The following is a 17,205-nucleotide window of genomic DNA, read 5'->3' as shown; positions in this document are numbered from 1 at the left end:
TTGTTTTATTTTATTAAATATGCCTGAAACCTAAATAAAATAGCACAAATTTTGTGTTAAAGCATTAACATGGTTTTTGTTTACAGATAGTGTTGGAAATGGTTTTCAAAATTTCAGGGGAAGGGAGGTGAGTAAGCTATGAAACTGTAAAACCGTGTGCTAGGAAATAAACACATACACAGCATAAACAACTTATGTAATTTTCAGGTTAAATTTTATTGTCAACTTCAATGCTCTCTGCATATTTTACAATTTATTTGGAAAAGTTTGTAACTGATTGTTTTGGTTCTGACCTCCTCTTGGAGGGAGCGCTGTGCAGACTGTCTGAAAGCTGGGCTTTCTGCTTACATTATGCTAAAAATGTCCACTGCTTATCACATTCTGAGTGTAAATTCAGCTTTAGTCTAGTGTTCCTTATTGTTTTCCATAGCTGTCTGAAGGTGTCTAGCCAGGAGGGAACAGTAGGTGCTGGTATTTATGGCAACTTTGGATGGCTACAAATAATGGCTTACCCTGAAATGTGTTTAGATTCATCCTAGCTTTAAAGTATTTTTGAGACAGGGCAAGCTGTGGGACACTGAGAGCACTGTGCTATAGGTGAGGTTACCAGGATCTCTTCCCTCCCTTCAGCCACAGGACTCTCCCTAATAATGCTGGAAGTTAAAATGAATCATTTATGAGCATCAGTAGACACATGGGTGGGGCCTCTTTTAAAACTGGTATTTTGTTGATGCAACACGTGTGACGGCCTCTTAGTTCTGAATATAAGTGTTACTGAGAGGAAATTAGGTTGGTTGGCAGAGGAGATCGGCCAGACCTTGCAGTGCGTCTTGCTGAGGAGCTGGTATATCCACCAGTACTGCGCTTCAGATTCCAGTACATGTAGAAGAAAAAATGGAAGGTAAGTGTCTTGAAACTTTAATGTCCTTTAAACCAGCACTGAAAACAGAAATAATTTAATGATCATGTGTACAGACCTAAAAAATTGCACATATTTTTATGTGAGGATTACTTGTATGTTTGGATGTTCTTTGTGGAACTAGTGAGACAGGAAAAAACAACTTTTGAAAAAAACTACTGTGAAGGAAAAAGCTATGGAAAAGATTTAGTGAAACAACAGCCAATTCTCAAAATAGAAAATAGCATGGAAAAGAATAAACTTTACTGCTAGCATTAAGTACAGAGTGCAAGCTTTTAGTATCCTCATGCTAGAAGCAATTATTTTCCAATGAATACCTGAAGTATTCTGTCTTGAATGAAGGAAAAATATGAATTGATAGAGAAAACCCGTGACTGGTTTTGATGGTTAGGTTTCTACCAGAGGCAGAAAACCAGCAAGAAATGTGAAACTGAATTGCCTTTTGTATTTTTTCTGAGCTGTCTTTACTTAAGAAAATAATCATTAGCTCGTTTGTGATCCAGTTGCAATACTTAAATCTGATAAGCAAGCTGTGGGCTGACTTTAGAAAGCTTCCCTGGGAAATGTAATACCTCATTCCCTGATGTTCCAGTTCAGCTGGATTACTGAGTGGATGAAGAGTAGTTGTCTTGGTTTATAAACACCTCCAGAGACCAGGCAAGGATCAGGTTCTTTCAGTGTTCTTGACCGCAGGAATTTGCCATGTGTGCTATAAGTACTCTCGGTTTGACCAGAATACTTTGTGTTATGGTTGACAGCTCTCATTAAGATATGAGATTTTCAGTTCAGTTCTGTTGCTTGTTCTTGTCAGCAGGTATGTTGTATTCATGAGCAATAATGATGTAATGCACTCCTATATTTTTTTGGTTATTATTGATTGTGTGCATATTTTTATCATGGGTAGCACCCAGCTCTACATTTGTTGCTGATCTCTGTTGAAAATCTGAATGACCAATGCATGACCAAGTTTAAATAGTTAGATGAGAAACAAGATTATTTTTATTCAAGGAAAAAAAAAACAGATAAAAAAGCTTTTCTTTTTGCTTCTTCCCTACCTATTCCACCCACCCCCACCCCCTCCTCAACTAATTTAAATTATTATTTAATTCAAGATGTGGTCCTGGGAAACTCCACTGGTTTGTGGTAAAAATTCCCTCGTCCTAAGGGCTTAGCTATGAGTCTCCCCTTGAGTAGATACACCCTTGGTTTTGGATGGGAAAAATGATTTTCCCTTAAATATTAATTCTGTAGGTACCCACGTAGTTAAGAGAAGTGCCATAGTTAGATTTTTCTGTAGGCTTAACAGGACCAAACATAACCCTTTAAAACTATAATAATATACAAGAGTTTGTACATCAGTAAACTCAATTTCCAAAACTGCTGAGAATATGTGGCTCCCATCACCTTCAATTAGAATGAAAAACTTTGGAAAATAAAAAGTTGTATGCAAATAAGTAAAGATGAATGTTGCCACCCATCCTTCTGGCACCAGTGTCATAATTACTCCTATGAAATGACTGATATGCAGGCAGGATGCCTAAGGGGGAATCAGCCAAGATTTTTGTCAAGCTAATCACAGCACCTGGGATAGATTGTCAGCATTTTAAAATGTCACAATTTGTGAATATTTCCTTCTCCATTAAGTTCCTCAATGATATCTGCAAAGTTTTTTATGACTTTGGGAGTGCAGACTGAGACATCTGCATTCATATTTAACATTATTTTAAGTCTTGGATAGATATTTATACATATCTATTTTTTTCATAAATAATTTGGAGTGCCACTTAAGCTTTCAAATACATACACATTATCAAATTTTTTACTTATTCTATTTAATATTTTATTTCTTTTATAAAACAAACCAAAACATCTCAAATGATAGCATGTGCAAAACTGTAACTGTAGACAGCATGTTGTAATGTGTGGAGAGAATATTACAATGCAAAGTCAGCTTTTCAAGTAGAGATACTAATATTGGCCTTCAGTGTCAGGCACTATATAAAAGAAGTGAAACTTGTAGCACAGCTACAAAAATCAAAGGGACAAGTTTCCATCTGCAAGCTAGGAAAATGGTGAACTTGTAAAGGAACTTTTATGGGTGTATGTCTTAATTTCAGTCTTGCTGAATTTTGAACAAAGTCTTGAATGAATTTTGAAAGAGTTTTCCCTGTCTTTCATTGTTGTCTCCTCTTTCACCTAATCTTAACCGCAGTCAAAACTGGGAACTTAATTATATGAGGCTTTTTCTTTGTGCTCCTTTCTCTGTCCTGCAGTTATTGAGCTGGGAGAAGTCGACTTGAACTGTCCTTCCAACTGTCAAATACATAATACCCATTTCTTTGGAACTGACAGACAGATAATAAGGAGAGGGCAAGCCTTTAGCTTATATGCTCGCTTCCAAAATCGAGAATGGGATGACTCCGTGGACCAGGCTGCTTTCACCGTGGAGACAGGTACTCACTCCCAAACACTCTGCAGACTTTCCTAATCCTTTGTTGATTAATATTTCCCATAGACTTCAGAAGACTTTTTTCATAGTCTTCATATTCCATAGCCTACTCAGGTTCCATGTGAAGAGACTACCTTCCCCTAAAGTTCTTCTAATATGTAAAGTTTTCTCACTCTGCTAGAGAAGTGACAAGTGTAAAAGAAATCCACCCTTGGGAGCTTCGCCTTGCAAATGATGCCTAAGCAAATTACTAGCCTTTTACATGTGCTTTGTTTAGTAGTCTGATGGAAGTGGTTTTTATTTTCCTGAAAAGGCCTCAGACCCTGTGAATCAAATGAGACAAAATGCACCTTCCCAATGGGCAGATGTCTGGATCAAACCTGCTGGAGTGCTTCCTACAAAGTTCATCAGCCAAAATGCATCAGTATCAGCGTGTTTCCTCCTTCCAATGTCTGCATTGGCCGTTATATTCTCAATATGCAAATCACATCTTGTGGTCACACATATCAGCGGTGTCTTGGAGATTTTTATGTTCTTTTTAACCCTTGGTGCGCAGGTAAGAACTCTAATGACAATCAGATTGTTTTAAGAAAAATAGCTAGTGCTGAGTAAAACTGTTGAAGATATTTATTATTTAACTGGTGCATAAGGATGTGGTAACAGAAACAATGAGAATCAAGGAGAGATTTAATTCTGTTATTTTTAATCTTTTTCCTCCAAGTTCAAGACTGTCTCAAGCCACTGTTTCAATTTGTTTTTTTAGTGGTAGTAGGGGTGAGGCATAATTTTTTCTCCACAACTATTACAGTGTCTTTACAGTATAGAAAGCATTGGGAAGTTTCCTCTGTTCATCAGGAAACACATTTTTGCTGTTAGTGACTGAGCATTAGCACAGGTTGCCCAGATGGGCTGTGGAGTCTGCATCCTTGGAGATATTCAAAAGCCATCTGGATGTGGCCTGGGACTGACTGGAGGCTGGACCAGATCACCTCCAGAGACCCCTTCCAACTTCAACCATTTTGTAATTCTGTGAATACTGTTTTGCCATCATAAAATAATACAGTACAAATACAAAATAAATTCTGTAGATCTGGCTCAGGTAGCAAGCAATTCTGGAGTCTGTAGGACCTCACCAAAATCATTACATGACAAATATTCACATTGTCTGTGCTGATTTAATCTAAATCAGATACACAACTCTATGTTGCTGAGTGTTTGACTTGTAGAACAGCTTAGTGTGAAGATAAATTGCAAACTCTTCCATTAATGCGTTCTACAGCAGGGAGAGACTTAATAAAGATATTATCTAGCTGTAAGTAGGAATGAATTGTCTGTGAGCGCTTAAAGAGCCCACAATCTTTAACATAAAAGTATACATCAAAAACTGGTAGGAAAGGAAAGAGGGAACCAGTGATGCAGAAATACAGAAGTACTAGAAAGGTACATTCTGTCTGAATGAAAGCCCTTCATCTTTTCCAGATGACCCTGTATATTTGGACAATCAGGCCCATAGAGAAGAATATGTTCTGAATGAACATGGAATACTGTATGAAGGAGTCCACAAGCACATAACCTCTCGACCATGGCACTTTGGACAGGTATTTTTTTAACGCTTGGTCAGAAATAGATGATATCCATATACTGATAAATGAAGTGTTTGTATTTTTTCAGAAATATATGCTCTATTTGTAATGCAAAGGTTTTTAAGATCAGTTAGGACTATGCATACAAGAACCAAATGCCTGAGAATTTCACTGCAGCCCAAATAACTGGAATAAAGTTTTATCTAGTAAAATGAGGGAAATTGCACAATGTTCTGGAAACAGGTGACACAAACACTGTACTTCAGAAGAAAAATTATTCCATTGGTCAAACATAAGTAAACATGACATGTTTTTGCCTTTGGTTTTCCTTCAGGCAGATAGGCAATACCACGCAGACCACTAGGAGCTGTGCTTGATTTAACAAAAGAAAAAAAAAAGAAAAAGAAAAAAAAAAGGGCAGGAGAGGTGAAAGGCAACTCATATATTTGAAAAATACTGGATTATTGATAAGAAAGGTACTTTAGCAACATCAGCATACCATGATGCCTATGTTATTGTATTTTTCCTCAGTTTGAAGATGGGATTCTGGATATCTGCTTGAAGATCTTAGATATGGGTGCGAGTTACCATCATGGCTCTGATCGTGACCACTGCTGGCGCAATGACCCTGTGCATGTCAGCATGGTGGTGAATCACATGGTAAGATCTATGGGGGTGTGAGACCTCTGAAGAGATCACGTCACACTTCATTGTATTGTAGAAGGACAAACTGCACAGTACTCTAACACAGCAGGCAAGCAGGGGAAATCCTTCTTGTGCTCAGATTCACAGGAAAACTAAACTTTTAATGCTAATCTTTGGTGACTTTGAGACATGCTTAGAATGCGAAGACATGGTCGGCCATTTGAAAAGGTTGTTTTTCTGTTCTCTTTCTAGATAAGCAGCCACACCACTAACAGTATCATGAAGATTCCGGAAAACAATGATTACCTGAAAGGAACAAAGCCATTTTCCTGGAATGGAAGTGTCCCTATTCTACAGCAGTGGTACAGTGGGAGATGCAGGCCAGTCAGATATGGGTACTGTGGATCTCTTGCTTCAGTAATGTGCACAGGTATGATATTTTAGTTGGCCCTTACCTAGTTAATAGAGCAAAGAAGAAAGAAACCAAGGATCAAAAACTTCTGACCCTAAAAACTACTTGAATAATTTCACTCATAAGCATTGTACTAGAAAAGAAATTGAACATTTTTCTCATGCTCCTGATCTAGTGTTTATTATCAACCTTCTGCTTTCCTATACAGGTTGAAGAGCAAGAAAAGTAGTTTCATCTTCTCTGTGACCTTTATATTATACAGTTATCAATACTGAAACTTTTATTAAAACACAGACTAAGTGCAGCATCATTAAATCATAGAGTAGTTGGGGTTGGAAGGAATCAACACAACCTCCACAATGCCATTGTGGAGCCAAAATTTATGCTTTGGGTGATGTTTGAAGGATAAGAAAAAACATTAAGTTACGAACAGGAAGATCTATAGTAATATCTCACCCAAAACACAAGTGCATTATGCTAAATTCTCCTTTTAATGAAAAATATTAGATAATAGTGCACTAAGCTCTACAGACAGAAGATCTGAGTTCCAGCTTTATAACATTTATAACATTATAACACTGAACCTGCTTCTACATTGAATGAAAAAAAATAAATTGAAGTCCTGTAGGTGGCTCTATATGGACCACACTATTTATTAAAAAAAAAAAAAATTGTTTTAATAGTGCAGAATCAGGTTAATGATTACTGAACTTAAACCATCTGGTTTCATGGATGTTTTTGGTTTTTATTTTAAGATAGAAGAGCAAGGAAACATTCCTTTCTGCTAGGCTTTTTTTCGAACTGCTTTTCAAGAACTAAAAAGAATTTTGAAGATACTGCATCCCGAATATTTCTTCCTATCCCTTTTGTTTCTATAACTGCAAATTAGAATATCAGATAATTTTTTATAAAATAAGTGAAGGATTTGCCTGACTAATTGTGATTTGTAATGATTCATTCATATTTTTTTCTTACAGTGATGAGGTGTTTGGGAATTCCAAGCCGTGTTGTCACAAGCTTCTGTTTTCCTTGCTCAATTGAGAATCCCCTTGGTATCAATGAGATTTTTGACTCTACTGGTAAAAACCTGTGTGGCAAAGACAAACTATGGTAAATAAGAAAAATATAAAGCTCTTTTGCCCTTTTAAAAATTACAAGATAGGAAAACCAGTATAAATTTAGCAGATCAGAGTCTCTCTTTGGTGCATCTCTTTCTTTATCTGGGTAATGCTCTTCAGTTTCCTAATAATGCATTTCAAAACCATGACATTATGAAAGAGGCAGTCTACTAAATGTAGATTTTCAAAAAAGAAAAAAGCAAAACCTCTTGTGAGAATCCATGCTGCCTGCTTATCCCTCTCAGCTGAGGAAAATAAGGCCATCAAGCTTAGAAGCTGTAAAAGTGTAAAGTAGATCATTAAATGCTAAGGAAAATTTATCCCTAATTTGGACTTTTATCTTCAGTCATAATCACTTGGTTGATACCTATGTTGTCCTCCTGATGTTCCTTGTAATGGATTGCTTCATTCATATAAACCTTTCAATTCCTATTACACTTAAACAAAAGAACAGTGTCATCATATTATCTACTAAAAGAGACAGGTTTTGCAATCAGGTCTGTGGGGTTCTGGAACAAATTTCCAGCCTGAGAGCTATAAAGCGAACAAAACCACTCCTGTCATAAACGTCATTAACAGTGTTTAGACATAGAAAATCTTCAATTGATCAATGCTGACATAGTTTTCCTCTGTCATAGGTGTTAAATTTGGTAATCCAAGAGACATCTTTAATTGTATATTCCTTCATTCTACAGGCGATACCACTGCTGGAATGAATCTTGGATGGCTCGCAGAGATATCAATCAGTGCTGTGGTGACTGGCAGTGTCTGGATCCAACACCTCTGGAAACAGGCAGAGGTAATTTTTCTATAGTTGGAATGATTTTCCTCAGATTACATTGCTGAGTTTCCCTACTATTCAGGTTACAATGTTTTATAACATTTTTATTCTCTCGTTTAGGTTCAGCTTGCAGTGGTCCTACATGGGTTCGAAGCATCAGGGAAGGGGAACTGGACTTGGATTATGATGGCCATCATATGTTTTCTCGAGTAAATTCAAACTATGTTGGCTGGCTTTCCCAAAACAATGCCAAAAGAACAAAATTTTTCTGTGACACATGGCCGTGTGGACAACGTCTAATCACCAAGAGTGTTGGCAGTGAGCAATTTGAAGATATCACTGGAGCTTACAAGTATGAACTAGGTAAGACGAAAAGATATTGAATGGGCTAGAGGAAATTTTACAGGCTAATCATATAAAAGTATCAAAGTAATCTCTCCTGTGTTTAAATGTGAAGAAAGTATTTTCATTTTTTGAGAAAGAGGCATCAAAGATCTTGCTTTTAAAACTTCTAAATATATTTAGATAATTCAAACAAAGCACATACTAATGGATAGGATAGGACAGGACAGGACAGGATAGGATAATTTCAGCTGGAAGGACCTACAGCGACCATCTCGTCCAACTGCCTTACATGTCAGGACTAAGTGAAACATACCATTAAATACCTCTTTTTAAGGCCCGTCAACCACCTCTCTAGGAAGCCTGTTCTACTGTTTGACCAGACTCACAATAAAGAAATTGTTCCTCATATCTAGACTAAACCTTCCATGGCACAGCTTTGAACCATTCCCATGCTTCCTGTCACTGGACACCAGGAAAAAGAGCTCAGCACCTCCTTTTCCACTTCCTTTTCTCAGGAAGCAAGGAAGAATAATGCGGTTGCTGCTTAGCCTCCTTTTCTCCAAACAAGATAAAGCCAAAGTTCTTACCTGCTCTTCACAGGATGTGCATTCCAGCCCTTTAAATAACACTGTTTATATGTACATGTTTTGGTTTCACCTTGAAAGTAGTTTAAAAGATTAGAAGACTCGAGATAATCTAAAAAAACCCACAAATTCTTCTAAACCTAGGATTAACATCTTGCTTGTTGCTTCTTGTACTGGGTCTGTCAGCAAATATCCCTACTTACTAAATTAATGTACTATTCGCATATCCTGCTGTTGTTACTTTGAGCCATGGATTATTGATTTTCATATTCCAGTAGGTGGGAGGAGTTCAACCAGCAAGACTGCATAAAGGAATGAACAGCAGATCACAGCTGATTGTACATTTGCAAGCTCTGTGGGGATTTTTGTTTCTTTTTGGTTGGTTGGCTGGAAAACAATCAACAGTTTCTTTGTTTTAATGGCATATTTTGTCTTTTGAGAGAATGGTAGCATCTCATATTCACCCTTATCCTTTTAGAGAGTCATATTTTCCGTTTTGTACTAACCATACATTTTGAGATTTACATGACCATTTTTTACATTTAACTACTTAAAGTAAAATAAGGTTTATAATTTTTTTTTCCCTAAGGTGTTCATTTTCTTCAATGCATTCAGTCTGCTGTATTTAATATTTCATTATCTGGTGCATTTGTTCTACAACAACCTGCTACTTTGGGTTTCAAGAAGAAGAAGCAATAAATTTAATTATCTTTATTATTTGGGTAGAATAATAATAGGGTTCTTGCGCCTCCAGCAGATTCATTATCATATATCTTCTTCAACAGGTTCTGTGAAAAACAAAGAAGCCTATTACCGGGCTTACAGAAGGATTCACCCAGGGTATTGCAATGCTTCCAACTGCCATATCGACAGAGAATTATCGTCTCTGAAAAACCCATTTCTGAGTGACTCTGGAATTAACATGAGGTTAAAGATGGCCAACTGCCCAATGTATGGTGAAGATGTCCAACTGAACTGGCTGCTTGAAAATTTGCGTAATGAGAACAAAACCCTGAAGTTCAATTTGTGCGCACAAATTATAACCTACAGCGGTTGCCCAATGGATCAGTTTTGGAAAGACAGTGTGAATGTCACACTGGGTCCACGGGAAGGTAAGAGGGTGAAATTGTCTAATACTCTGTTCTTTTTAGGAGCTGGTTGGTTTTTAGGGTTTGTGGAGACTTCCTAATAGTGGTGAGAAGTGAGATGTGTACAGTGTTAAATATCAACAGCTGAATTCCCTTTAGGGTGATCACTCAAAAATCAACACCATGTCAATACTACATGTATGGTGACAGGTAAACTGTAGTCTTTCCTTAATTTCTCAAGGTTTAGAGATTCTTATGACAGTTTAAAAATTGTTTCATTGAAATTTCAATTCTGGACTCTATACTCAATACAAAGATAAAGCTGCAGCTGTCTATCAGAAAAGCAATGTTTTCTTCGGCCAGAAAATATCAGCCAGTGTAAAACACTTGCATAGAGCACCTAGGCATACCATATGCTGCGAAGTAGAAATGTGTAGAAGAACATAAACGCCTGTTTCCATAATTAATGTCTTTTTCTGGAAGAAACAAGATCTCTTTCATTATACCAGATCATTACAAGACAAAATTTCAGGCTGATATTAAAATTCTGCTTTATGAGGCTTTAATTTGCCTATATTTGAATTATTGTTTTAGGAATTACACTGGGAGGAAAGATTCAAAATTTTGCTTAATGATTATCATCATCATCATCAATTAATGTCGCAAATTCAATGACAGATTAATTGAAAACTCTGAAACTGATTGCTGAAGATAGCAATGTATCACCCTAAGTTAGGAAAAATTTTGTCTATTTTCAAAGATGCTATGATAACTTAGTATTTAATTAAGCTGTTGTAAGTGTGAATTAAACTTTAGGAGGAAGGAAAGTAGGAATATTAATTAAAATTCAGAAAAATAAAAGAAACAAATTTGTTTTACAGTGAAAAAAATTCCGCTGTGTATATCATATAATCAATATGGACCTTATCTCTGTGATCACAACATTATGAAAGTGGTTGCTGTCTCAGACCCAGAGTGTGGAGAAATTCTGATGGTGAGCAGGGATATTGTGGTCAACAGACCACCTGTTATTGTAAAGGTAAGTAACTTTAATTATGGAATTTGGGATCTAAGGAACAGACCTGGTGACTCTTATGGGCCACTTCCTATGTACATTGCCAATAAAGTTGAAATATTTTACATTTTTCTTTTATCTTACTGCTTTTTTTTAAATGTAGTGAGATTGGCGTGATTTTTAAAGTAAAACAGTTGACTTAGTAATGTATACAGATCATAGAAGCAAATCAGAAAGAAATTAGTATTAATAATCCTTTTAATTTTTTTCCCTTCCATTTATTTACCTCATTGTCAATTTTGTAAGAATGAAAAAACATAAAATGTGTTTGTTTCTTTTTAACTAGCTACTGAGCCAGCCCAGACTGAAAGTTCCATGTACTGCAGAGATTTCCTTCTGTAATCCTCTCCAGGAGGATATGAAGAATTGTGTAATGACATTAGAAGGCTGTGGTTTATTCAAAGAGCCAATGACCATTGAGTAAGTTAATCAGTTCTTGAAATGGGGATAATATTGGGGGTTGATTAAGGTGTGCAAGTTCAGAACAGGCTTTGAGAGAGAAAATAGTTCTGGTATTTTTGGCGTTTAGCACATGAACGGGACATTTTGCTTCTTATTAGTCTGAGACCCCATTAAAAGCCTCACTCCTCTTGAAACTGATAATTTAAAGCTGGCAAGGAATGTTGCTGCTTCATTTTCTCAAGATTTAAGTGGGTGCATCACATATCTGTCTGCACACTTCTCTTTACAAGAAGTACTAACTGGGTCCCCCATCCTCTACAATCCTATTGAGTTTATAATAAAATTCCTCTAAATATTTATGAACTAACACTAACCACATATAGGAACAATTAGAGAACGACAGTGAGAAATAGCAATATGCATTCTAAACTCATAACACGTTAATCACAGGAAACTGGAAGCTTCCAAGATGCTGTAACATTCTAGGAAAAGTAGCTGTTCATTAATATGCATTGCTTCTCTTCATGACAAGGAGAACTTACAAAAGTATGACTAGTTTTAAGGGCAAGAAATTAAGAATTGTTCCTACTGAATAGTAATGAACTGGATTCCACAAAGCTGCTCTGTTGAACTGCTGGAAATGGTAAGCAATAAATACACCTTTGAGGCAGATGGGTGCTGCGTTTTTTAAGAATTCAAGTCAGTACCACAAATGATTTTCCAATTCCAACTACAAAAGCGACTATGGGAGTCTTCCAAATCTTCTCTTAGGACAAAAGCTTTCACCATGCTTTTTACAAGAGAGAATATGGGGTTTTTTTGGAAAAAGACAAGAATAACAAAATTGTCATAACAGTTTGTTTCTAAAATATGTCATAGCAAATCAAACTTAATTTGTGTGCTCATCTTGTAGCGCTTAGGTCTCTGGGTGCTAATGATTAGGGTCCTAATTATTTTCTTTGTCTTGCTCCAGTCTGGGAACGCTGGCATCCAATCAACAGGCACGGACCATTGTGGAGTTTACACCTTACAGGCTTGGCTGCCACCGGCTCCTAGCCAACCTTGGGTGCCATAAGTTTGCCTACTGCAAGGGATGTGCCAAAGCTGAAGTGTGTTGCTCGGCAGGCCAGAATGGTGTCCTGCCCATCGGCCAGAATGGGTCACTCCCAGTCTGTGAGAATGGCTCTGTCCCCATGAACGGCTCTGGGGGAGCCGGAACGGCTGTCCCTGTGGCAGACCCTGCCTTCAACTCCATGTGTGAATATATCTGTATCCCGATGTGCAACCCAAACTGCAGCGCAGGGGGGCAGCCTGTGTACGATTTTGTGTACCTCCCTGCAGGCCATCCCTTATGCAACTCCATCTGCAACCAAGGCTTCAATCCAAGCATCAATCCTGGTTTTGAGATGGGATGCGATCCTGGCTTCCGTGTCATATGCGAGACTGTACCTCCTGCTACGTGCGCTCCAATGGCTCCATCCGTGTACAGCTCCATGCCAGCCCCAGCATCCAACCCCGTTTGCACCCCTATGCCTCACGTGGTGTTTGAGACAGGTCCTGCTCCCACACACCCCTCTGGAGGTGGAGGGGGGCCGATGTCCTATTCTGTCTCTGTCCCCGCGAATAATGCGGTGAGTGCGCTGCTGACCCACTTCATGGGTGGCCCCAATCCCAGTGGGGCAACCCAGGCCGTCCCTATGTCTGCTCCGCCGTCCTACTCCATGTGCTCTCCAGTAATCCACACCATCGGTAATCCCATGCAACCTGCAACTCCCCTTTCAGTGCCCGGTGCCTCCATCTCACACGTCGTTTGCAGCTCCACACCCTCTCCCACCACCCAGCCTCAGTGCGGCCCAGGGGCAGCCCTGTCCTCCCAGCCCCTGAACGCCGCCGTAGCCCACGGCATGTGCTCCCCGGTGGCCTCCCCAGTGCCCCGTGCTGCTGACCGCAGCAGCACCCCAACAGTGCTGCAGGTGGGCACTGCCTCTGCATCCCACTCGCTGTGCTCCCCAGCGCCCCAGCGGCCCGTCGGACCCCCGGCGTCCCACTCGCTGTGCTCTCCAGCCCCCCGCCCCGTCGGGCCGCCCGCGGCCCACTCCCTGTGCTCACCCACCTCTGCCTCGCTGGTGGGCCGCCCTGCCAGCTCGCCTGCCGCTCAGCCCTTGGACTCCTCCGCTGCTGCCTGCCTGCCGTGCTCCCCGTCCCCGCGCCCCACGGCGGGTCCCACAGCCCGCTCCCTCTGTGCCCCCACCTCTCGCTCCATCTCCCAGCTTGTGGGCACCTCCGGCTCTCGCTCCTTGTGCGGTTCTCAGTGGGGCCCTTCCTATGAGAGCACCACTCGCTTTGGCTCCACGTGGGCTCCCGCCTCCCGATCGTTGTGGAGCCCCGAGGGGCGCTTGGGCTATTCCTCGACCCGTGCCACCTACGGCACACTTACACGCCCCCCCTACAGCTCCTTGAACCGCTCCTCCTACACCTTGTCCCGCTCTGGCTACGCTACCCTGCCCCGCTCCACCTCTCCCTCTCCCTATGCCACCCTGACTCGCTCCGGGTCCTGCCCTTCTGGCAGTACCCTGGCTCTGGCAGGGTCCCGCCGGCCCTGGAGTCCCCCAAGGAGTACTCTCACCTATTTCAAACGCAAATATCTGTAACGGAGAGTAACCTGGGAAAACCTGAAGCCAGTGAAATAAAGCCTGCGTGCAGATGCTTTACAAGAGGTTAGAAATAGGGTGATGAAGAGCAGCGTGCTGCTCCTGAGCATTTATCTATGGATTTGGGATGTGCCAGAAAGCAGGCTGCGAGCCAACTGCTGAGGGATGCATTTGATGTAATACTTGTATGTCTTGAGATACGGTACGGTGGAAATGACAAATGAATGTGCTCCCTGTGGAGCCGTCGTGACAATAGTGGCACGGTGCAGGTAATCAGACTTACTTGCTCAGTCAAGCTGTTTTATAAATGATGTGCTTTCACTCTCTTTTCTCTTGATTTTTTGCAATGCACATTTCTCAGATCTCCCTGGGCTACAGCACTCATAGCAAATCTATCTCCCTTCATGAAATGTGCTGTCCTTGGGATGCTGCAGAGGTGACAGCAGACGTGTCTTATGTCTCACCTAACAGACGCTGGGTCCCTGAACCCCAGTGTGGCTGTGTCAGTTCTGCAGGCACTCTGTCTCCCTAGCTGTGTAACGCTGAAAACTGCGGAGGTCGCAGAGCAGCTAAATCGTTGCAAATCAGCTGAAGAGTTTAACTGTGTCTTTTTTTTAATCCTTTTTCCTTTTTTAAATAATAATTTTAGTGTTATTACTCTTGATGTGTTACAGACCTAGTATCAGGAATACAGAGGTCATATTAGAAAGTCTGAAAAACTCAATGAAATGAATAATCAATACAATATATTGGCTATCACAACTGACTGTTTTTCATATAGCGTATTTCAAAAATTTTCTCACATACCTTGTCTGCATTTAGGTTACTAGGAAAAGCTTTAAATCCACAGCTGTACCTTTTTGATTGAGTATAGCTAGGAGAAGTCTGCCGCTAGACCTGAACTTAGAAAAGGAAGCATGATGTTATCCTTCCTTTCCAACATCAAGTCCTCCCAGCTGAAAGTTTTTAAGAAGGTGAATGGAATATACTACATCTTCTTCAGATGATGGTACTGTTCCAGTGCTAACCCTCTCCAGGTCTTTCAGGAGTTGGAATTATACATTGTCACAATTAAACTATCCCTGAATTTTAGATTTGCTCGTAAGAATTTTGCATTTACTGACAACACCTCCCATCCCTCCGTTATTTGTCTTTAGTAGTCTATTAATTTTAGTAGCAAGTGTTAGTGGGGTTTTGTGGTAAGGTAATTTTGCTGGTGCTGCAGAATCTTCAGCCATTTAGCAATAGTATTTCAGTAGTATCATTGTAGTTTACGCCCCATGTGATGAGATTGAGTAACCTTCTGAGGATTTTGAAAAAGTGTGGTGTCAGATGGTAGCTATGAACATGCCAACACTATCAACTGCATAGTAATTCTGAGTAGTGTAGAAGAAAGATTTGCCTGGATATTGTAGTAGAGTGATCATAACTCAGCGACTTGGTTTTTTTGCACAGTTTCAATAGTGTCCATTAGATATGTGCTGAGAATTTCTTTGCCTGACTGACAATAAAAATAAAAATTGAAAAACCACCTGTCATTCTACTGTTTTGGCTTCTTTTTATTTTTTTTTTCAGTAATACTGCTTAAAAAGTGAAGACTAAATCTCTGCAAGTGGACTGGTTTGTGATATCATCCCTCCACTTTATTTCTGTTAAATTTCCTGTTCTTTTCCTCAAGGTCTGAAAACAAGGCTTCAGAATAGGATCTGAAGTCAGGGGAAATCTATAGATTTCTTACTTTACCTGAAATACTCAGTTTGATGTTAGAGGAGAAATGAAGGCATCCTCTTTTCTCTCAATAAACTTTTCCACTTGTTGCATGAGTTTTTCCTTTGCTCTGTAAAACTTTCAATCTGCAGAAATGCCAAAATGAACAAACCTTTGGGGGGCAGAGGAAGAGATAGAAAAGATACTGACAGTATTTACTTAAGAAAAAAAGTGATTTTTTTTTAAAGTGTTAATAGTACATGACAGCTACCTAGTTCTCAAATGACATTTCAGATTCCTTTTCCCAGTAGTGGCATGACTTCTCTGATGTTCCTAATTTCTGAAAAAGAACCTGCCTGCATATTTCAGAAGCTCCAAAGATTTGGTCATTGGAGTTGTTGAGAGCATGTGCCACCTCAACTCACACTCTTCCTGCCATATATGCTGAATATGCATTGCTTTTGAAAAACGGAGTAAGTTCATTCTAGCTTGAGCCATAGGGGAAGGCAGAAATCCTTTAGGTTCAAAATTATTCTAATACTGAATAAATTATATTGATATTGTTGTCTCATACATGACATTACAAAGGGTAGCTCGTAGTATCTTATCAAAGTCCATTGTACAGTCTCTTACACATTGGGGGGCCAGAGAGGGTGGGCAACATGTGGACAACTAAAGAAAAAGAGCCCCCAAACCAATAACAACAAAAAGCCCCAAAACCAACAGAATTTAAATTATCCTCTTCTTAAGCGTTTATGAATGGAAGGCTCTAACATATGTTTCATAAGGTAGCTCCTTTGTCAGGAGACATGGTTTAAATTTCCACAATATTTTTGTTTTGTTGTGGCTTGGTTTGTTTGTGGTTTGTTTTTATTCCCACAACTGGCAAAGTCAGACCAAAATGACTGTCTCAAATATACTTTCTTGCAGTAAAACCCACAAGAAATTTTTTTTTGCCCAATGTATTAAATATATTGAAGATTAATAGTATTCAGTAATGTGGTGTGATACATAAAGAAGTCTATTTTAGAGAATGAAAAGCCAACTCAAGCATGACAGTTATAGTCGTTAGAAATTAAATACAGTACTGTCATATTTATGTGTTCAGGAATAAATTTCTAATTTTAATCTCATTTCAGGCATGAATTTTATTTAGGTGAGGGAAATATATTCACATTTTTTCCTAGGCGATGAAAAAAGGTGTTTGCTCATGCATTGTTATAGTTACCCTTTCTATGATTTAAAAAGTATAAATGGGACTAGTGGAATTTACTTTTGTGTCCAGCTTAAATTAGGTTGTATTTATTTTAGAGATGAGGAAAATTACCATTCTAATATGTGGTAATTTTCAGTTCTTATCCCTAACAGTTCATTAGACCTTTACAAATAATTTCTTTTAATGAGAAATTTCTCTGATTTATCGGCAAGGTAATGGTTTCACTTTTA

At 39.2% G+C, this 17,205-nt stretch overlaps 1 protein-coding gene across 1 annotated transcript; it reads left to right on the top strand.

Moving 5' to 3' along the window:
* Positions 1–894: 894 nt before the first annotated feature.
* On the top strand, positions 895–14,052 carry LOC311153184 (protein-glutamine gamma-glutamyltransferase 5-like; the record flags this gene model as incomplete). The annotated part of the gene is made up of 13 exons (XM_084204814.1): positions 895–901; positions 3,193–3,372; positions 3,682–3,924; positions 4,848–4,966; positions 5,483–5,611; positions 5,849–6,026; positions 6,986–7,118; positions 7,822–7,925; positions 8,028–8,270; positions 9,622–9,948; positions 10,806–10,963; positions 11,286–11,419; positions 12,375–14,052. The coding sequence occupies 13 exons, from the start codon at positions 895–897 to the stop codon at positions 14,050–14,052; spliced, it is 3,633 nt and encodes a 1,210-aa protein (XP_084060940.1).
* Between the last annotated feature and the right edge of the window lie 3,153 nt (positions 14,053–17,205).

The sequence above is a fragment of the Fringilla coelebs genome, assembly GCF_963513975.1.
Source record: "Fringilla coelebs genome assembly, chromosome: 1".
Lineage (NCBI taxonomy): Eukaryota > Metazoa > Chordata > Aves > Passeriformes > Fringillidae > Fringilla > Fringilla coelebs.
Note: the sequence above shows the minus strand (reverse complement) of the source record. Positions and strands in the feature narration are given on the sequence as shown.